The sequence below is a fragment of the Tachypleus tridentatus genome, chromosome 8 (genome assembly GCF_004210375.1).
Source record: "Tachypleus tridentatus isolate NWPU-2018 chromosome 8, ASM421037v1, whole genome shotgun sequence".
NCBI classification, from domain to species: domain Eukaryota; kingdom Metazoa; phylum Arthropoda; class Merostomata; order Xiphosura; family Limulidae; genus Tachypleus; species Tachypleus tridentatus.
The window spans coordinates 101,909,799-101,933,102 of NC_134832.1; the positions used below are offsets into that span (position 1 = coordinate 101,909,799).

The 23,304-nt window shown below is 33.1% G+C and overlaps 1 protein-coding gene across 1 annotated transcript; it reads left to right on the top strand.

Annotated features, from left to right (window-relative positions):
- The first annotated feature begins 405 nt into the window (after positions 1 to 405).
- On the top strand, positions 406 to 20,509 carry LOC143223082 (pancreatic alpha-amylase 2a5-like). Its single transcript, XM_076450509.1, has 7 exons — positions 406 to 645; positions 5,612 to 5,784; positions 8,321 to 8,510; positions 9,473 to 9,791; positions 18,562 to 18,940; positions 19,728 to 20,046; positions 20,423 to 20,509. Exons 1-7 carry the CDS (start codon positions 463 to 465, stop codon positions 20,432 to 20,434), a joined length of 1,575 nt encoding a protein of 524 aa, XP_076306624.1. The 5' UTR covers positions 406 to 462; the 3' UTR covers positions 20,435 to 20,509.
- The last annotated feature ends 2,795 nt before the right edge of the window (positions 20,510 to 23,304 follow it).

The window sequence follows — 23,304 nt, forward strand, 5'->3', positions numbered from 1 at the left end:
TAACATTATTGAAGATCAACATGATAAATATTGTTTAATTGAGATTCATAACCACTTTACTGTGGATTGTGTGATTCTGTTATCAGACATAATGAAAACCATTAAAGTATTTCCATTCTTCTGAGCAGAGAAAAACAAACAAAATAAAAATAACGTAAGAAACATTGTTGCGGTTTGAGCTTCATCTAATTACATTCGTATGCTTTCTCATTTATGTATTTAATAACATGAGCTTTTAAAATCCTATTTCAATAAAAATGATAGCTCTCTTAAGTAGTAATTTATGAAAATAATATTGCAATAAACATTTGCGAGAAAAACGGAGCCTTATCTTACTACAACATGTTCATTAAATTTAACAAAGTAGTGGCTCCACCTATCGGTTTGAAGTACATAATGCGGATACTGCCACACCTATCTTTAAGTAAGTTTATGGTTTTGTCCTTGTGAGTCTTTGAGAATATGGTTAGAGCAGAAACTGCAATCAGTGTTATTCTATTAGCATCACTAGTTAGCGCAAACTACCATGACCCCAAAACAGCAGATGGTCGGTCAAGTATCGTCCATTTATTTGAATGGAGGTGGGCAGACATAGCTGAAGAATGCGAAGTGTTTTTAGGCCCATACGGGTACGGAGGGGTTCAGGTATGATATAAAATGCAGAAGAAGACTGTGCTTAAACACAATACTACTGGTGATGTAGAAATATATGAGTTAAGTTAATCACGTGTTCAATTATTTAAACGTTTAATTTAAATGGACATATTTGATTTATGAGCGAAATTCATTTTATGTAAAAAAAATGTTTTTTTTTAGTAAAACAACTTTTAGAACAACCACAACTCTGTTATTATGTTACAAACATGCCTGAAATGTAAAAACAACAACAAGAAACAATAGTGCTTATGATACGATTCTTATCGAATTAAATAATAAAAGAGATACTCTTAAATAGCTTTCTTAAAGGTAAATTTTTAAGATTTTTCTTTTTTAAGTTGGTAATAAACCAAATCTCGTGATTAAGCTAAAAATATCCAGTTAATATGCGTAGAGAAAATTGTTTATTAATATAAACATTGGGCAAGTTTAACACATTCTACGTTTATTCAAATACTTATGTCGCATGTATTAAATTTTGTGTTGTCGGTTAGTCGGGGCCGGCAATGACCAGATAGTTAAGGCACTGGACTCCTCATCTGAGTGGTGGTGACTAGCTGCCTTCACATTGCTAAATTAGGGACGGCTAGCGCAGATAGCTCTCGTGTAGCTTTATGTGAAATAAAAAAAAAACAAACAAACAGTCAAACAAGTTAGTTAGTAAATATCCAGTGATTTGTTGCTGGTTAAATCGAGAGTGTAATTTCATTGGAAGAAATAGTTATTACTTTACTTCTAAAATAACGGTTTCTGGATCAAGTGTAATATTTAGTCAAAATCTGACTCGGGCAATTTCATGCGTATTTCTAATCACACATTTGAAACATTACAATAAAAATGCATCAAAATAGGATTACCATAGTTAACAATTTATTATACATACGTATATATTTTTTATGTAAACTCAAATTTTATAATAAAACACAATTCGGAAGACTTTTCGTTATATAAAGTAAATCATGACTTTTGTAGTGAAAACAGTCTTGTGTCAAAAACTAACCAAAAGAAAGGTGCGTATAAATAAACCATAGTCAAAAAGCATGTGTGTGTCTGTGTATATAATACACACAGTTATTATTTGTAATATTTCCGCAGTCTGGGACTTATAGAAAAATAACAAATAACGAATTCCATTACAAGTCACAAAATTCGAGTTATGTTTCTCACAAAGATATTTTTGAGAACGTTTTGAAACTGTTAACAAGAAACGAAAATCACTGTAAATTCCATTTGAAAATAACAAAGGCTTGAAATATGTAATACTGTTATGTTAGAGAAATCACTAACACTAATAGGAAACCAGATACTAATTAAATTTAACTGCGTTTATGTATCAGTTCCTTGCTTTACAAAAATGATCTGTTTTGACTTTATGTATAATTGTGACAGGCAAAACTTTTATTACATCTAATAACGTCGGATATCCGGTTCTAAAACTAACTCGTAGGTGTAAATATATTCAATGAAAAAAGTTTCAATTATAAGCTCATGAAGAATAATAGAAAGTTGGGAAACTTAAGAACAGTAGAGCACAACATGAGACAAAAATTGTCACTAGAAAAGTGCTATAACAAAGTTGTGTTATGTTCCAAAAAGCGGGTCAAAGGAAGACATAAAAGGGGCCAAACTAAGCCAACTATTAGTCAACATAAATTTGGTTAGTTGTATAATAACTCATACTGATTGTGAACCATTGACTGATTGTTTTGACGAGTAAGCTTTAAGAGAAAAACTAAGACATCAAATTGGTCTGTATGATGTCCAGTTTTAGTAACCAACGTAGTAGCAAGCACAGCAATTAAGAGAGCAAGAAGATGATATAAAAACGTTTTATCTGAACAGGATGTAAACATGAAGCTTTACCGATAAGAACAGATGTTCTTCGACATGATATAATTATCTGAAAATGAAGTCAGCCACCTGTACCATAAACAACCTTCACCACTTATAACTTGGTCACATAATAAAGATAAATAGTTCAGTCAGTTAACGTGTCAGGGAAGATTGAAGCCTATCAAAAAAACAAAGAACAACAAAGTACACATTAAAATTTAAATTATTATTTATGGGTGCATATCTGTCACGAACACTTCCTTATATATGGGCCCGGCATGGCCAGGCGTTCGACTCATAATCCGAGGGTCGCGGGTTCGAATCCCCTTCACACCAAACATGTTCACCTTTTCAGCCGTGGGAGCATTATAATGTGACGGTGAATCCCACTATTCTTTGGTAAAAGAGTAGCCCAAGAGTTGGCGGTGGGTGGTGATGAGTAGCTGCCTTCCTTCTAGTCTTACACTGCTAACTTAGGGACGGCAAGCACAGATTGTCCTCGTGTAGCTTTGCGCGAAATTCAAAACAAACCAAACCCTCATACATGTAATATAAGGGAAAAATACAATATTCCTTCCATTAAACGTCTTTGTGTGTAATTTTGAAACATGCTAAACTTCATACAAGTGTTATATTTTAGCTTTTTTTTCTTGACAATTGATTTTGATTCATAAAAAAATCTTAAGTTTTGTTTCCTTGCGGGCTTGGTGGGCCCCAATGATTAGATAGCGCGACTTTCAATATGGAGGTCTGTGGATTGAAATTCATTCCCAAAAATGTTCAACCTTTCAACAATGCAAATATTACAATCTAAGATCTCACTATTAATTGTTCAAATGTACATCAGGATTTGCGGCTGGTTCTGTTAACTAGCTACTTTATTTCTAGTTCACTACTTAAAAACAAAAGACGACTAGATAGCCTTCAAGTATCTTTGTTCGAAATTAAACTAACAAAAAACTTATTCAACACATGTACACTCTGATATATTGCTTTAAGCTTAAGCAAGGTTAAGATAATTTAAACTTGGGTCTATAAAACATTCTCTGGTGAATCTGTTGTTACTCTTTGTCTACTGTTTATTGGAAATAAAATTAGTAAACTTGTGAATCTGAGAGTTCCATATGATTATTAATTAGAAAAATTTGTGTGTGTGTTTTCTTATAGTAATGCCACGTCATCTGCTGAGCCCACCGAGGGAAATCAAATTTTAGTGTTGCAAATTTATAGACTTACCGCTGTACTACCAGGGGCCGTGACAATAATACGAAAACCTCTAACCCAAATGTTTTCGATAGCCGGACGTTTCTTCATTGAGGTAAACAGTTTCTTCCTAATGAAGAAAGACCTGTCTTCCAAAGTATCTGGGTTATAGAGTTTCGTACTTTTGTTTAACTGATTTTTTTGATATAATCTTCATGTTTTCTCGTCATCATGACAAAACTATAAATTTTATTTTCATAGCACTGATAAAGGCTCAACTACTTACCAATGACCACAGTTAAAAATACAACTTATTTCAGCTAGTTTTTTTTTTTTTAATTTCGTGCAAAGCTACACGAGAGCAGTCTGCGCTAGCCTTCTCTAATTTAGCAGTGTAAGACTAAAGGGAAGGAAGTTAGTCTTCTCCACTCACCGCCAACTCTTAGGCTACTCTTTAACCAACAAATAGTGGTATTTACCGTCACATTATAACGCCCACATGGCTGAAAAGGGCAAGCATGTTTGGGGCGACGGGGATTTCAACCTGTCACCCACAGATTACGATACTAGTACCTTAATGACTTGGCTATACCAGGCCTTTTAGCTGTTTAAATGTTCTTTATGTTGCTGAACCATAAACACTCTGTATGGGGAAAAGGTGCCCCCCGCTAGTACAGCGGTATGTCTCCGGATTTACCACGCTAAAATCAGGGGTTCGATTCCCCTCGGTGGGCTGAGCAGATAGCTCGATGTGGTTTTGCTATAAGAAAAACACACACACACACACTGGGAAAAAGTGCCTTGTAGTTTATGCTTCGAACATCCTATTGTGGGTAAGTGTCTTTTACTTGTAAGTTAAAATGTCTTCTCTTGTGATTTATCAGTTACGAGCTGGTTTTCTAATCCTTTGAGTTTTAAAAGCTATTTATTAAGATCAAAATGTAATAATAATACTTAAATTCTTTAACATTAAAATACTTTTATATATACATTAGAAAACGTTTCTATATAACCAATTATATTACTATACTTAAATAGAATAAGGATTTACCTAATCTATTATATTAGTATACTTAAAAGCGTAAGAGTATAGTTCCACACGACCTAAATTTATGTTTGAAATACCTTTACTATTTCTTTAGGCTATTCTTATATTAACAAATTTATTTATTTTTTATAATTCTTCAAACTGTCTTACACTTTAAACCGAAAATTATAGTTAGAATTAAAAGGAAATAAACAACAACAGTTAATTTGCATAAATTTTGCAATATTTCGAACGCATATAAATGACTTAATATCAATACATTTAGTACGCTCAGTTTTATAAATTTTTTTACGCATGTATGTAAGTATGAAGTAAAATTACTAGCTCTCTTAAAGTAATGTGTAAAACGTATTTCTAGTAACATCATTGTAGACAATTAATCAACTACTAGTTACAAATATTGAATTCCCAGTGGATCCCTTATTTGACTATATATATAGTTATAGCATTTATGAATGTGTAAACATTGATTTCATAGATTCTACTCATAGGCATTATTACTCCCAATCTGGAAATTGTATAAGACTCGCACATAGAAAAATATTCTTAGATCACTTAAATACAGAGTAAGAAAACTTAACAGAAATTACCTCAAAATTCATTTGGTCTTTTTATCCAACACTGGACATCATGAAGTAAACGGCGCACACATAAGGTTTTCAAATAATATACTCAATATGCGATTCATTTAATATATAAATAAAATCGACAATGAGCCAATAATGACCATATGTACGAAGCGCTGTGAGGGTTATTTGGTATATTAACATAAATGTTACTACTATGAAGTACTAATTAAATATTGTAATTATACTAATTAACAAAGATACTGTGGTTTCAATTTTAGGATCAAATATTTATTATTTTCAGGTGTCTCCGCCAAATGAAAACGGAATTGTATGGGCTCCAGACTGGAAGCTTGAGGTCAAACGCCCGTGGTTCGAGCGTTACCAACCAGTAAGCTATAAACTGAATTTCACTCGAAGTGGTGGAGAAAATGAGTTTCGAGATATGGTGCGACGATGTAACGATGTTGGTGTCAGGTAGGATTATTAAATCTTACGCATTACACAAACACAACTCAAAGTACTTTCTTACTTGTTGCATTAGCACTTCCTGTGATGTTTTATGATCACTAGTCTAATTGGTTCACCGATAACCAATCGTTTTTGTACCTTCAGTACAAAAATTTACGCTTCACTTGTGTTAAAGAGAACTTGGAAATTCGAAGGCTAATGCATTCTTTTAAAACAGAAAAAAAACATTTTATTTTAAAGTAATCGTTTCTTGAATGGCTGGGCATTGTTAGGTGGTTAAGGCACTCGATTCGTTATCCGAGGGTCGTGGCTTCAATTCCCTCTCACACCAAACATGCTCACCCTTTCAGCCATGGGGACGTTATAATGTGACAGTCAATCCAACTATTCGTTGGTAAAAGAGTAACCCAAGAATTGGCGATGGGTGGTGATGACCAGCTGCCTTCCCTCTTGGCTTACACTACTAAATTAGGGATGGCTAAAGCAGATAACTCTCAAGTAGCTTTGCGCGAAATTCAAAACAAACCAATCGTTTCTTGAAATTATATTTAAAAAATATTCAAGGATATTACAATAAAGATGGCGCATTATGTCTGTAATTTAGAAATAACTACTTCGATTACCACACATTTGTACGGTAATTATAAACTGGATGACAATATACACGGGTTATATTCTTTTAGTATTTTTGACCGAAAATGTAAATAAAAAAATCTAATATGAGGGCACATTTTTTTAATTCCGTTTGTTTTAGCTGCCCTAATAGTGTACGACTTTTTATCAGCTTTGTGACTTTACTTGTTTTTATAGACAACTATATTTGTTCTTGGTTTTTGATTTTCCAATTTGAAAGTCGCTACTTTTGTTTCCCGTAAATTTTCCACAAAATAAATCAAAGTGGGAACACCGTATGTGAATCATTACGACTGAAGGAAATTCTCTATAATGAATATATTACAGAAGGAATATGACATGTAGGTTTTCTGAAGTACAATACTAAAATAAGCTGTCATATATGGTACAAAGTAATATCATCAGAATAATTAACAAATAGATATGACATTAATAAAACGTGTTATGAACTTTATAGATTATGTTTTAGAAGTTAAAAATAAATGTGAGATGGATAGCAAACACTTTCTTACATACACGTTGGATCAATAGCAAATACTTTATTGGGAAGAGGTATTAATGTATTTTTAATGTGGAATCATTTTAACGTTGAATAAAATGGGTATACACATTGAATTATGACTATCGTTCTGTAGTTGGTATTGCTTGTTGTTACATTACTCACTGTGCAAGGAAATAAGGGATGGCGAAATCTTCAGCTAGATTTCTTTCTGGCAACATCAATTTGTTTGTGTGAACATACTAGCAGCAATTTTTAATAATAATTTATTCGAGACTTGTGTCGCTTAATTTATGTTTTCAGTTATGGTTATCACTAATTATGAAATCCAATTATTTCAATTGGAATTATTAAAATTATTTCAATCCAATAACGAGATTCACTAACAGCTTTATAGTGCACCCGTTGTTGAAATAACAGATGGTGTTAAACGATAAACATTGTACCTTATGAACTCTAGCTCGGTAAATTGCTTCAAGACAAAGCTACAGAATGGGTTGTTCCCACTCTCTCAACAGCTGGGAAAATCAAACAAAAGGGATTTTGGCGTTGCAAGACAAGACACTTACCGCTGGCCCATCATAGGGCGCAACCCCACATATTTACCACTGAACTGGAAATGAACGATTTTTGATTGTATAGTAAAATACTTTTAAGATATTTGGTATTCAGTTATATATTAAAGGGTGGTATTTGTTGTATTGTTCGTTTTGGCGCAAAGCTGCATAATGTGCAATATGCGCTCACAAGCCGCGGGGAATCAAACCACGGATATTAATTTTGTGAATTCGATAACACAACTCTGACTCAACATGGATCTTTAAAAAGGATACAATCAACATTTCACTTCTAAGAAACAGGAGAGTGTGATAACATTGCATTTCATGCACAAAAACAGCTTAATCAAAAAGAAAAAAAATTCAAAATCACCAAAGGTAATTTTTTGTTAATCATCTATTTTCCAATGTTGTTATTCAACTGCCTGTATATATTATGTAAAAAATTTCACTATAATTATAAGGTAATTTTGTGGAAATGTTCAAGTATACTTTTTATTTTGTAAATTATATTACTGTTGTAAAAGAAGTTATGATAAATTCAAAAATATTATGTACTTATTAAGAAGACATATGATTAAAAGATCAACCATAAGTAAACTGTCAGTTTTCCACTTAGCACGTCTTTTTTTTATCTGTGAGTATAATGAGTCAAATATGTATTTTTTCGATTAATTTGAAGTTATATAATATATATTTTGCTTATTTGTTCTTCACTGCAAACTTTATGCTGCACTACGTTAGTTGGAAAGCTAGATCAAATAAAATAGCAAATATAACAGTAATATACTATAATGTACATCAGAGAACTTGTATGTAGATACGTATATAATTGTTTCCTGTTTTTTCTCAGGATTTACGTTGATGCAGTGATCAATCATATGACTGGAAATATTGGCGCTGGTCATGGAACTGGAGGAAGCTACTTCGACCCTGTTGCTCTTAAGTATGATGGCGTTCCTTATAGTCATTGGGACTTCAATACTAATGAGAAGTGTGGGACGCCTAGTGGAAATATCGAGAACTACAATGATGCCTATCAGGTAAGGAATATAAAGATTTTCATTTGCTAAGCATATTAACTTCTGTATGTTTGAGCACATCAGTTTATTCTGCTCTTTAAAGTCAATTCAGTAAAATGTTTTTGTTTCATTTTTTAATGTCAGTGCAACTAAACAAAATCTGAAGTCTATACTTAATACATATTTACATTTGTGTAGTATAATATTTTAGTTTGTTTATTTTTGAATTTCACACAAAGCTACTCGAGGGCTATCTGAGCTAGCCGTCCCTAATTTAGCAGTGTAAGACTAGAGGGAAGGCAGCTAGTCATCACCACCCACTGCCCACTCTTTGGCTACTCTTTTACTAACGAATAGTGGGATTGATTGTAACTTATAACGCCTCCACGGCTGAAAGGGCGAGCATGTTTGGTGCGATAGGAATTCGAACCCGCGACCCTCGGATTACGAATCGAATTCTTAGCGGTAAGAATACGGATTTACAACGCTAAAATCATGGGTTCGATTTACCTCGGTGAAGTCAGCAGATAGCCGGAAGTGGCTTTGCTAAATAAACACACACACACACATAATACTTCTGTGCAGTGGTATGCATTTTTATTCCTAACTATTAGTTACCTGCCCTACCTATTCGGCTCCCCAATAAGTCTAATGACTTAGAACCCTAAATTTCAGGTTTGATACCCGCAATAAGTACATAACAGATGGCTCATTCTGTAGCTTTGCGCTTGACAACAAATTGAAATTATTTTAAATGCTTTTAATATCATGAAATATTTTTTGAGTGACTGACATAAACTAAGTAATAATTTCCTGTATGATCTTAGAAAGTTCTTCCTTTGGATGTTTCATTCCTAGGAATTCATTTTCCATTGAGTCAATATCGGAATTAGTTTTTGACACCTGTATTTTCCAAATCCTTTAAGTTTTTTGTTTACTGCTACGGCTTAATAAATGTTCAAATAAAGATTATTTATTTATAGGTACGAAACTGTAGGTTAAGTGGTCTTAATGACTTGGATCTCGGTAAAGATTACGTTCGAGAAAAAATCATCCAGTATTTAAACTACTTAATTGATATTGGTGTCGCTGGATTCAGAGTCGACGCTGCTAAACACATGTGGCCTGAGGATTTAAAAGCATTATTTGAAAACCTTCACGATCTTTCAGCGAAATGGTTCGAACCTGGAACTAGGCCGTTTATTTTCATGGAGGTAATTGATCTTGGAGGCCAAGCAATCGGTGTGCGAGAATATATTCACTTAGGTCGAGTGACAGAGTTTAGATACGGCTACAAGCTTGGTAAGGATATAATTACAAGGTTTTTATTGTTATGATAACGAATAAGGAATTTTTCCACAACGGTGTATTTTAAAAAATCATTGCTAAGGTAACATCCTTTAATCGAAAAATCGATAAAAGAAATCCTTCAGAAAAGTGTTTGTAGATGTTGGTAATAACAAAAGCTATCCAAAATTACTTATTTAGGTTGTTCACGGTTGAGCTGATAATTTTATTTTATTACATAGCTAGTAAAGCATTTCATTAAGTAGCTTTACACATAGCTTATAAAATGTTTTGTTCTAATTTCATTTCTGCTTTACAATAAACTTAACTCAAATACAGAGTGGTAAAAAATTTCCCTGTTATAAAATTTAATAAGTAGATAAATACAGTTTTTCAATATATTGTAGCCCAACCCAAACAACGTTTACTGACATGCCATTATTCTTCTATGTGTGTATCGTTACTGGCTCCCAGTACTTATAAACGCTATTCGATTTCAATCCATGTTTATTGTAGCATGTCTAAGACCAGCTACAGTGGCGATGACATTCGGTATCTTCGTCCTTAGCTGCTAAGTGAGTGCGATACACGATGTTCCTAACATACTTCCAAAAAACAAATTCTAGTAAAGTGATGTCTTGCGAACATGGAGGCCATATAACACTGCACAGCAATTTTTTAAAAAGTTTTTGCTGATTGTGACAGGTACCTGGTGGGTATGCACAAATATAGTTTTGGTTTTGCTTCATCACGTAGGAACTCTGAGAAATAAACAGCTAACTGTTTAGCGGCAAAAACGTATATAATTGCGTTTATGTTTCTAATACGCTATTAAGTTCAACATAATTAAAAGTGTTTTGCTCCTGATTTTCGTTTGTATTTAATGTCCGGTGCATCAGGTTGCAGTGTCCAACAATAGTCAGTAGGCATTGACGGATTCCAGTTGCAATGATATCGTTTCTCCATTGTAGCAATGTCCTGGTGAACATGACAAAACTGTAGATTTCGATGAAATGGTACGAGATGGGCAAATTTGGATGTGATTTTTCGTGATCAGCAGCCAAAAATCTATAAGGAACACCCAACAGTGTTCAAGAAGTGTTGTGAAGTGATAATTAGTCTATCATACAAGCTATACCACATAATAAATTTTTTCTTTGTAATTTGTCATTTTACGTACAAATGTTACTCACTGGAATAAAAAGGAACAAAAACATGAGAGCAAAAACCGTGAGTTGGGCTTTTTGAAGCATGTAATGCTAAACTAGAGGTATAATTAGATATTTTATTTTGGTGAATACATATTCTTTTGGCCTAGTGTTTGTAAAAACGTTCATATTTTTCTATGAACCTAAGCCTGATAATAAGCAGAATTCACTTTTATACCCCTTGTTCAGTATCATTGATCTCCTTAAATTTTTCGCGATGTGCAGTTTACAACTTGCTCCCTGCTAGTACAGCGGTAAGTCTACAGATTTACACCGCTACAATCAGGGGTTCAATTCCCCTCGGTGGGCTTTGCTGTAAGAAAAACATACACACACACAGTTTACAACTTCTCAATTTTTTTCACTTATTGAATGGTAGAAAAAGACACGAGACATGTTACATATACCAAGGTACACATGTTTGTCTAACCTCATCGTGTACTGCCACTTTTACCAGATAGCTTTCTTTCATAAAGTTTCCGATACTTGGTATTTCTTTTCAGAATATGTCGTAGAAGCAAACTGTTAGTTTTTCACACACACACACACACACGTAGACTGCGTACTGTTTTTTGGAACACCTGGACACTTTTCCACTGGTGTTCGTGTCCGTTAATTCTCATCTATTAAGACTTCACACTTTTACTATAGTTAGGATACAACTAGCTTTAGGTATATTTACTGGTGGTCCTGGACCCTCGAGCTGTCGCATATTCCTTTGTTTTCATTGTTATTAAGTATAAGAGATATAACTATCTTTTCAAAAGCGATGAATTTTCGGTGGCACCACACTTATCACGAAAGCCAGAGTATGCCAAAATGACACTGTTCATCAGGTGTCGTTGGCAAAGCTCTTGTTGATTTGTATCAGGTCGTCCCATAAGTAATGTCCAATTTTAGGTTCAGAAGAAAAGAAAGGATTTCAAACACTTTTAATGTTATTTAAACAATAATGTATGTTCCATTATTATTAATTACTTCTTGCCAACGATTCACAAGCTTCTGAATGTCACTTCTATAAAATTCTTGGGGTTTGGAGGAAGATAATGTAAAGAGGGTAGTTTTGACATCTTCATGTGTTCCAAGCTCTTTTTAATCAAGATAGTTCTGCAAACCTCGGAGTAGATTACATTCGGATGGGGAAAGGTCTAGAGAATAAGGATGATACAGAAGTTTTTTCCAGTCTAGCTCTTCAATCTTTACAGATGTGATCCTTGCTGTATGGGGCCGTGCATTATCCATAACACCTTTATATTTGTTAAAAGCAGACCTCTTTTCTTTCAATGCAACATTCAAGCGCTCTAACTGTTGACAATAGAAGTCTGATGTAATCGTTAAATTGAGTGACAGCAACTCAAAGTGGATCACACCAACAATATCCCACCAAACGCTCAACAAGATTTTCCTAGTGTGGAGTTCCATTTTGGTCTGTGCTTTAGCCAGTTTACCTGCACTAAACTATTGTCTGCGACGCTTAACATTTTTGTAAATATCCATTTTTCATCTCCAGTTACTAACCTGTCCAAAAAAAAAAAAGAGCTACATTCATTATAGTGCAGAAAAGTGCAAAAGCCCACTCTTGCTCTAAGGTTGGCTTCTGTCAAATCATGGTGGACACATTTTTCAAGTTTTGACACTCTTCCAGGCTATTGCTGGTGACGGTTAAGTATTCAATGGGTTTAATTAAGCTTCTGTGCTAGTTATTTAACTGTTACATACAATCTTCATCAAATGCAACCAATAACAAGTCATCATTAAACTCAATAGAACGACCTTAACGTGGCGTATCACTTAAGCTGGAGTGACCTGATCTGAACTTCCGAAACCACCTTCGATATTTTCTTTCATTGAGAGACTCCGCACCATCAACACCTTGAATGTTTTGTGTTGTTTCCGCTACACTATTGTCTTTTTAAAACTTATTAAGCATTATATGCCTAATGTGCTCCTCAAACACATCCGTCTTCATTAAGGTTTATTTGATTAATGATCAGAAAAAGTGCAGTTGGGTTAGTCTCTTTTATTTATCTAGACATTTTATACGCGTTTCTCTACATATTTTAGTAATTAAGGCCTTCTAGAAAGACATTAATGATGATGCACTTTCTGTATTAAATTTTCAGACATTGCTTATGAGATGACCTGATATATTCAAAGGTGTTTTAATATAACGTACGCATTCCTCTGTAGCTTTTACTTCTGTCATACAAAAATAACTTTGTGGAAATGTGTAGTAGAGCTTTCATAACTATTCAATTGAACAGTTTACTATTGGATTCATCTTCAAATAATTTTTCACATACATAAAAAGTTTTTGAAAAGTCGGTTCATTTTCTAGTTTTGAAAGATAATATTAAAGATATTTTAACTTAACTGTTAAAGAGTAATAAATATGTTTTACCTTTTAAAAATGTAAACTAGCATACAATTTTAATCTGATTTTCGTGAATTTTAATCATTGATCTTAATCACTTGTGTTAAATTTCCATAACAAAATCATTTTATTAATACATTTGTTGTATTTGTAATTAAATTATATTTTAGAGCTGGTTTGCGACTTTATATTAAATATCAATGGGGATTGAGACTTTTTTATTGACGTTTTATTCGGTGGATTTAAATGATTAACATGAAATAATTTAAATAACTATTCTCTCGTTCCACTTGAATCTCATCGTACCTTAATTTTACACAAGAACATGTAACCGATTTTATAAAGTGCATTGGGATTTTGTTTCTGTTAGTTATTAATTAATTATTTAGTCAACTGGTGAGAATAGTTAATGTTTCCTGAATTAAATAATTATGGTAATTTTAATTCTTAACTAAATTTAACAGTGCCACCTTTACTATAATGAACATTTTAGGTTAAAATAGTTCATAAATTAGTTAATATAAAAACATTTTTAAATATGAAGATCAATATAATGGAATTACCTTTTTCTTCGTATAGACAATGTGTATTTTTTAGAAACTTATTTCGCTGAGATCTAAGTCAAACCATTTAAGAAACTTAGTTGTTGAGCTCCTACTGGTGCGAGGGCTGTTCAAAAAATACGCGGACTGACGTCATAAAACAAAATGTACTTTATTTAGAAGTTACAGGTCTGGGATCCCTTCAAAGTACTCTCCTCCCCAACGCACACACTTATCCCAACGGTGTTTCCACTTGTTGAAACAGTCCTGGTACGCTTTTTTTGTAATGTCCTCCAGCTCCTTCGTCGCATTTGCCTTAATCTTGGGAATCGTCTCAAATCTTCTTCCTTTCAAGGGTCTTTTGAGTTTGGGAAACAAGAAAAAATCGCAAGGAGCAAGGTCAGGTGAGTAGGGGGGTGGGGAAGAACAGTGATCGAGTGTTTGGCCAAAAACTCACGAGTTCTGATGGCTGAATTTCGCAGCAACGCGGTGCATCTTCAATTTTTCGGTCAAAATCTCGTAACAAGATCCAACTGATATCCCACACTCTTCAGCAAGCTCCCTGACAGTCAGACGTCGATTTTTCCGCACCAAGGTGTTGATTTTGTCGACGTGTGGGTCGTCAGTTGACGTGGAAGGACGTCCAGGACGCTCATCATCTTCAATGGACTGTCGACCATCTTTAAAACGTTCATGCCACTTGAAACATGCCGTACGCTTTATAGCAACATCACCGTAAGCCGTGTTAAGCATTGCAAAAGTTTCAGTTGCAGATTTTCCAAGTTTAACACAAAGTTTCACAGCAAATCGTTGCTCTTTCAGGTCATTCATTCTGAAATCCGCTAAACGAAAAAATCGCACTTCACTTAAAACCGCGTAGCTAATACACAAATGAAGATATCTGCAATCGGGAAATGGCGTCGTAATCAGCTGATCTGTGCAAACCTAGCAACACCAAGCGGATTCCCCTGGAACCAACTGGAGCCGCGCAATTCAAACAGTCCGCGTAATTTTTTGAACAGCCCTCGTATAGTAGCGATATATGTAGATAAATAAATGATAAATTTTGTAGGAATTAATTACTTTTTTTGTTCATTTACCTAAATAAAAGTATGTTCAAATCTATAATTCATAAGTAATTAGATGTTTATTTACCTATTTAAAGCCTATCTGATTCATTAACAAATATTGATAAAAGCCATAAAGAATCATTTTATAGCATTGGCTGCCTTGGAGGAAAGTATTTAAATTAGGAAATATTATTTTATAATTTTTTTTAATATTGTTGTTCGAAAGTATTTTACTTCATTAATATTTTGAAAATAGATATAACGTGTTTCATTTTCACCATAATTGATGTAATTTTTTATTAATATTTTAAAGAATCTATGAAAGTACAAAGATTACGTGACATGAGCAGGATAATGAACAATGCTATAGTTTCACGCAAAAACAAAAACAATCTGTTTAGTAAAACCTATAGAACTTATAACCTATTAACACACATAATATTATTTGATACAGGGTGTTCGAAAAGTCACTGTGTACTTATATATTTATTAACAGACATATTTCAGTATAGAATACAGGAGATAAATATGAATGACAATTATAAACAATGTTGAAAGTGACCCCCGTTGGCATCAATATAGGGGTGTATCCTTTTTATTTTGTTTCTAAACACTGTTATCAGTTGGTGGCCTGAAATATACTGAATGAATGCTGTTATCGCTAATTACAAAACTGCACAATGACTTTCCGAACACCCTGTATTTTAATTATAACTGTTATTTCGGAATTAAATTCTATTTTCTAAAGAATCGTGACAATTTTAAAATTGATCTTACATATCTCCATTTTAACAAAAGTCTGTTTATTAAGTGAGCGTCTTGGAGGTTTGTAAAAAAAATGTGAGATTTTATAATGCTCGTACATTTACAGAATGTTCTGGGATTTGTATTCTTTAGATGAACTTCAATTATACCACATACTTGACAAATAATATTTTGAATTCAAGGCTAAAAGTTAGTTGCCTCATTTTACAATTTATATCGTTCTTAGTAATGTTGTAAAAGTTAGTTGCCTCATTTTACAATTTATATCGTTCTTAGTAATGATGATGAATAACTGTTAAGACTTATCTTCCCCTTAGTCGTTGGTAAATGTTTTTTGCTCTCGAAATTTTAATTGTAGAAATTGTAATGTTATAAGTAACTTTATATATGCAACACATTTTATAAGCCAACACATTTGGAGCAATAAGAAAATAATTGTGGTTTTTGCCATACCTGGAGCTTCTGCATTTGGTGAAACAGAAAAGTTTAAGTCGTTACAGTTTTCCTCAATATTAATAACTTTAATCAAATACTGGAATACCTATAAGTTAAGAAAAACATTTTACTCTTCATGTAATTGATTCTCTGAGAAACTATTTAAATGGTATAAACCTTAAGACATAACTCCTCCTTTATGTTATTGTGTCATATATCCCTTTTTCTGACCATAAGTGTTTTAAGATCTTTGAATTAACATGTGTAGCTAAATTTTTGGAGTTTATGTTCAATTAATTATGCCCTGTTATCATTTCTTATAGATGCTGTAATACACAATGGTGTCACTGTATCTTAGTGTCTAGCATTAATAAGTTGTTCAATAACGATTACTTTACGTAAGTTAAATGACGCTCGTTTCTTACTTGTACACAAACTACCTACTTTTCATCTTTCCAATACATCGTCTCTGTGGTTAGCAGATGGTAGAGATCTGTAAAGGGAATTTATTTCAATTGAGTTTTATTTTTACCGTGGTTTATTTCCAATGTCCATGTGTGAGTCTTGTTTGATTGAAAAAAAAAAGACATATAATCAATGGAATATACAGTTTCCTTCAGTTTCTCTGTTTGTATGAATTATAAAACTTAACTGGTTGATATTAGTTTGTTTCTGCTTAGCACAATATATTGTATAAGAAAACAAACAAACAAACATAACAAAGAGAAGGATTAATTATTAGGGACTTCTGATCAAAACAGATTTAACCGTGACTGTTCCAACTCACATTTAGGGCTTAAGGACGTTAGTTCATTGTAACAAAGATGCTACAATTACTTGATACCATAAAAAACATATTCAGAAAAACTAAAATCAGTAATAATGATAATAATTTAAACCGTCTGTTGTGTATTAGTTCGGCTAAAATCTAAATAACAACTTATGATGTTCGATCAGCTCAGAATGTTTAGTCGGACTTCAATAGACATAACAAAAATAAATAAATTTTACAAATGTGCGAAAATTATTATTTAAATATTCATAGTAAAACTCAATACCATATACAACTGTATTTAACTGTAATAAGTATTAACACAGCCAACAGCCTTTAGCAAAATCATATTACCAGGCTATCCCTCGAGTTGTTCTGCGATGGGCAATGATAGGTTTACTGATTTACAACGCTAAAACTCGGGGTTCGATTTCCTGCGATGGACGCAGCAAATAGATAGCCCAATGTGAGTTTGTTTCAAAAGAAATAAACAAACCGTAAAGTTATGCTAATGGTCTCTTACTGATATCTCAAATAATTCCAAAACCAACATAACGAAATCTAATAGAATTTTTCTAAATAACGGAAAATGGGCAATAAAATTTGTTAACTCGACCGTGTAGTTTCAGTTTTACAACAAAAAGAAGTAAAATATTTTTATATGACCCATTACATATGGAATAAATATATAACTTAACTATTTAAAATTTGATTAAATTGAATACTTGTTATTGTATGAAAAACGAACTAAATTTGTGACAGTTATGTCCTTCAACGTCCAAAGATATTTTTCCTTCTAGTATTATCTTTTCTTTTGTTTTTTTGTTTGTTTTAATTTCGCGCAAATTTATACGAGGGCTATCTGCGTTAGCCATCCCTAATTTAGCAGTGTAAGGCTAGAGGGAAGGCAGCTAGTCATCACCACCCACCGCCAACTCCTGGGCTATTCTTTTACCAACGAAAAGTGGAATTGACCATCACGTTATAACGCCCCCATGGCTGAAAGAGCGAGCATATATGGTGTAATGGGGATTCGAATACGCGACCCTCGAATTACGAGTCGAACGCCTTAACCACTTGGTCATGCCTGGCTTTATCTTTTTGTCGTCAGGATTAGAAATTAAGTATCAATATCTTCGGATCTTCCAAGAACTTGTCTTTGTGTTTATAAGAAAACTTCTCTTCTATTAATGAACGGACTGTTTTTCTCATTCTTTTTTCACATGAATACTATTACTACTTTTCTTTTAAATAGCATTAGATTGCTTCATAAGCAGAATGTAATACAAAGAAAATAAGTTTTTCGCATATTTGGAAAATATACTGGGCAAACAGAAAGTTTAACTTTGTTATAGTTATCTCAAGAGTTTTTTTTATTACCTATGGTAATAGATATACTATTTTGGCAAAAAAGCCATTCTCTTCTGATCAATATACTTATAGTGTGATATATAATATTACAAACTGATGAGTTAAGTTATCAAGATTTTCGTCAACTGATTCTGTTAACAATTGGTATTTATTGCTTAAAATTTCTATATAATTTACAACCTACTGTCACTTCTTTCGGTAACATATTTAATTTACATGATGCATAATAATCAGTTTTCCTGTTTCAGGGAATGTAATACGGAAAAATGGAGGTGAACAAATGCAGTATTTGAGAAGTTTTGGTCAAGGATGGGGGTTCGTTCACGAGTACGACGCCCTCGTGTTTGTTGACAACCACGACAACCAGAGAGGTCATGGAGCTGGTGGGCTTGACGTCATCTTGACCCACTTTGAGTCTCGGATGTACAAGATGGCAACTGCCTTCATGTTAGCATGGCCTTATGGATTTCCTCGAATTATGAGCAGTTACAGTTGGCCACGCCATATTGAATTTGGCAAAGATAAAAATGATTGGATTGGTCCACCCCACGACGACGATTACAATACGCTACATGTGATTAGAAATTCTGATCTTACATGTGGAAATGGATGGGTTTGTGAACATAGGTATTTAAAACTACCTGGAACAGGTCTTAAAAATAAACTTGCAGTGAAAATATATATAAATACCGATACTTCTACCGAGTGTATTAATGAGTTGATTTTTGTAATTTTATTTTTTATAATATCCAGAATGATAATGATGTAAGGTAAAATTTAAAGTTTTTTAGATATTTAATTCATTTTTGTTATTCAAATAAGTTACAAAGTATTTACTTGCAGATATCTTTGTGTTCGTGTATTTATTTCTCTTTTGATACACTCAAGATTATTAATGACAATCATCGACAATGAAAATTAAATCGGTAAAATTGAAAGCGAATAAAAATATGTAAATATCCTAAGATAATTTTTAAAACCCCTAAGCGATCAATAAATATCGACCTCGCTTTGAGACAAAACCAAGAATTTTTTCTATTAAAAGAAATAAGGTTTGTTCGTTTGCTATTTAATACAAAGCAACATAACAGGCTATCTTGCTCTGCCCACTTCTGGTATCAAATTTTCGTTTTAATATTATAAGCTTACAAACATGCCACTGAGCCATGGAGTCGTGAAAAACCGTTTTTTGTAGCCAGTATTACATTATACAAAATTAGAGACCTTTCTGGTAGCACAACGGAATGTCTACGGACTTACAATAATAAAATTTGGGTTTTGATAAAGGTGAGTGTGCATCTCACGTGGCGAGTTCCCAGGTGAAGATTAGCAATGAAATATTAGGAAATGGCGTGTTTTTTATATAAGTTATATGTTTGTGTTAAATTTCTAATCCTTTGGGTTTTATGAATAGATGGCGTCAAATTTACAATATGGTAAAGTTCAGGAACGTGGCAGGAGCCACTCAAATAGGAAACTGGTGGGATAATGGTGGAAATCAAATCGCTTTCAGTCGAGGAAATCGGGGCTTTATCGCCATCAATAACGAGAATTTCTCACTTAATAAAAGTTTGCAAACTGGCCTAGAAGCTGGAAGATACTGTGACGTTATATCTGGAAAGAAGAAAGACGACACTTGTACTGGGCGTATTATTGAAGTTGGAGAATTAGGATACAGCCACATTTTTATAGACAATAAGTGGGAAGATCCAGTCCTAGCAATTCATCTGGAGGTAAAGAATGACTCCTTTAGATTTATAACAGTTGAATAATGTAAAGTAACATTTCTGTTTCACTGACACTTTGATAGCTATTGTATATTTTGTAAATATAGTAAGTAATTTTAACAAGTTAATAGTTAAAGGAAGCGAATAAAAGAGAAATTAAATTCACAATGATATGTCAGCCCAAGAATATTTCTATAAAATTCTCTACAAATTAGGATTGTTTACTGCGAAGAAGTACTTTAACAAAAGTGACTTGTTCTTCTTAAAGAGTCCGATATTTTTCTCCTAAAGCTATTTTAATATGCGGAAATATTTTATTTATCGGTCTTTACTGGTTAATTTACCATGTTTGTTAAACATTTTTTCCATCTTTTTGTTTTAGGCCAAACTCTGAAGCAACTGGTAACGAAAATTCAAATAACCAAACTGTTCTTTCTTTTGTTTCAATAAAAACGCTTTATGTAACTAACTACCCTTTGTCGAGACAGTATTTTTTCTTTCTTTACAATTTCATTTTTTATTTAAGTTGTTCACATTCAATGATATTATAACTCTTATATAATTTGAAATATACAAGTTTTTTTTTTATGTAGTTTAAACCCAAAACTACAAATGAGTTATCTTGGCCCACTTGCGTGGTATTTTCTCAGGCATAAAAATGTGTAATAAACATCTGCTTTGCCCTGATTCAGAGGAAGCATTTTACACTACAACACATTTGACTTTATGTAAATGAGGAAAACGTGACCAGTGATTTTGATTGTGTTTTTGTTTGTTTTTCGCACAAAGCTACTCGAGGGCTGTCTCTGCTAGCCGTCCCTAATTTAGCAGTGTAAGACTAGAGGAATGGCAGCTAGATTGATGAATAATTTTAGAAATCTGGAAGTCATTGAATATTTATGACTGGAATTAAATACCTAACATGAAGGTTTGAGCTGCCCTTTCTCTCTTAGTTTCAAAATGTAAAATTTTTTTTTGAAGTCCATTGGTGTCTTCATTAACTATTTTTAGTATACTTATATTAGAAGAGGTAAAAGAATAAATCCTGAAATGTTTTAATTCTATAGAATTCATTTAATTGTTTTTAACTTGAGACCTATGCAAATTTATACGAATATGCAATGAGGTTGAAGTTTGGCCCACATATTCCATATTACATTTAGTACACGTTAATAGATAAATTATAATTTTTATTTTGCAAAATGAATTTGTGTAAATAATAAGGTGAAAAGTATTTAGAACAAGAAAATTTCACTGAAATTAATAGTAATTATTTTTAGTTAAAAATAAGGTCATTTAAGAACTTGGCACTACTTTATGCGAATGTACACCTTGAAAATACAATTTGAAAAATCACAAGAGTACATAATCTAATCAATCTAAATTCCTCATTGAACATAAAATTACTTAGCACGTGAAAGTGCATCAGGACAAATGTTATCAACCCCTTTGACATTGATTATTTTGAAACCATACTCTTGTAATGTTTTAATTCCAATTTAACAGCTTTCTGTTTTGCCCTTCATTTGGTTCATTTGGACTGTGATTAATGTAAATGAGATTGTTGAGATGTAGACACATAAACATTCAAATGTTCTAAAGCTAAGACTAAAATCAATGTTTCTTTTTTGATAGTTGAATAGTTCTCTTGGTGTTGGTGACAGTTAAACTTTTAGAAAAATAACAAACGGGGTGTTCAGTACCTCTGTCGTCTGAATGTAATAGAATGTCACCAGCACCACAATCGTTGGCATCAACAGCTAATGCGAAAACTTTATCAAAGTCAGGTGCCATCAATACAGGGTAAGTGCACAAAAAATATTTTACCTTTTCAAAAGCAGATTGGCATGTTTCAGTCCACTTGAACTTTTGATTTTTCTTAAATAAGTTTGTTAATGACACAATGATGTTAGCAAAAGTTTTACAAAACTTCCTGTAATAACTAGAACTTCCCAATTATCTTGTCAAACGTTTCTTACTTTGGCTTGAAATGAAGAAACTTGAATGAGCCTACTACATGACTTAAGTAAACAACTTTGGCTTTGCAAAAGTCATTTTTTGTCAAATTTAAAATGAGGTTGGCTTTCTTAAGCCTTTCAAAAACACCACAAAATCCGTATAAGTGTATTTCCCAGGTGCTACTGTTAATTCCAACATTTGACAGATTGTTGAGACATTGATTTATTCATTGAAAAGTTGCCTGAGAATTTTTCACCCCAAACGGTATTACATTGTACTGATGTAATCCATCAGTAGAAACAAAAACTGAAATTTCTTTTCCTCTGCGACTTAGAGGAACACCCAAGTATCCCTTCAGCATGTCATATTTTGTGATGTATCTGGCTTTTCCAATTTCATCGATACATTCCTCCATTCTGAGAATGAAATAGTAATTTCTCAATGTCAAAGCATTTACTTTGCGAAAGTTTGTACAGAATCTAATTGAACCATCAGATTTAGGAATCAATACACAAGTTAAAAACCAATCATTTTTGCTGGATTCTACAAGGCCATTTCCCAGCATATAAGATTTTTTATTTACGCATTTTATCAGCCTTGGTTGGATTCACACAATAGGGATGCTGTTTCACAGTAGAAATAACATCTACATCTGAATCGTGAATACTAATGATAGTTTAATTAGGAACGTCCAGAAATATACACTTGTACTTCAATAAACTAGCAAGTTTACTTTCTCTTCAGAAGGTGAGTGATTGATTTTGGAATCAAGATTGGACAGATATCAGAATTACTCAGTATGATGCTGCATTCATTTCTAATGTTCTCAAACTTACGTATATCTGAGTCAAAGACATTGACATCAGTATCCAAAGAACACTGCTTCTCATATGTGATAAGGCTTCAACATATTGATAAAACACAGATGGACAGCCTTGCGATGATTAGGTATTTTTGCAAAATAATGTGTCATTGACTTTTCGAACAACCTCATAGAGACCATGGTACTTAGCTTTGAGTGAATGTCCCATAGTGGGTAACAATACTAAGGCTACGTCATCAGGATGAAATTTACTCTCTTCTGCCTTTTAGTCACAAACGTTTTCATTCTCGCTTGGGATGGCTTCATATTGTCTCGAGCCGATGCAAAAGCACCTAACAGTCTGGTCCGCAACTTGAAAACGTAGTAATTGCATATCTTTTGGGTCATTTTCCAAACATTGTTCCTTCAGAAACTTCAAAAGACTACGCAATGAAAGGCCAAATAACAACTTGGACGGGTATGCTCTAACGACTCCTGAATTG

Excerpts from the sequence above, each read along its gene's own strand:
- LOC143223082 (XM_076450509.1), top strand. The coding sequence starts at position 463 with ATGGTTAGAGCAGAAACTGCAATCAGTGTTATTCTATTAGCATCACTA. Across the intron at positions 646-5,611 it reads ACGGGTACGGAGGGGTTCAG|GTGTCTCCGCCAAATGAAAA; the intron begins GTATGATATAAA and ends TATTATTTTCAG. Across the intron at positions 8,511-9,472 it reads ACTACAATGATGCCTATCAG|GTACGAAACTGTAGGTTAAG; the intron begins GTAAGGAATATA and ends ATTTATTTATAG.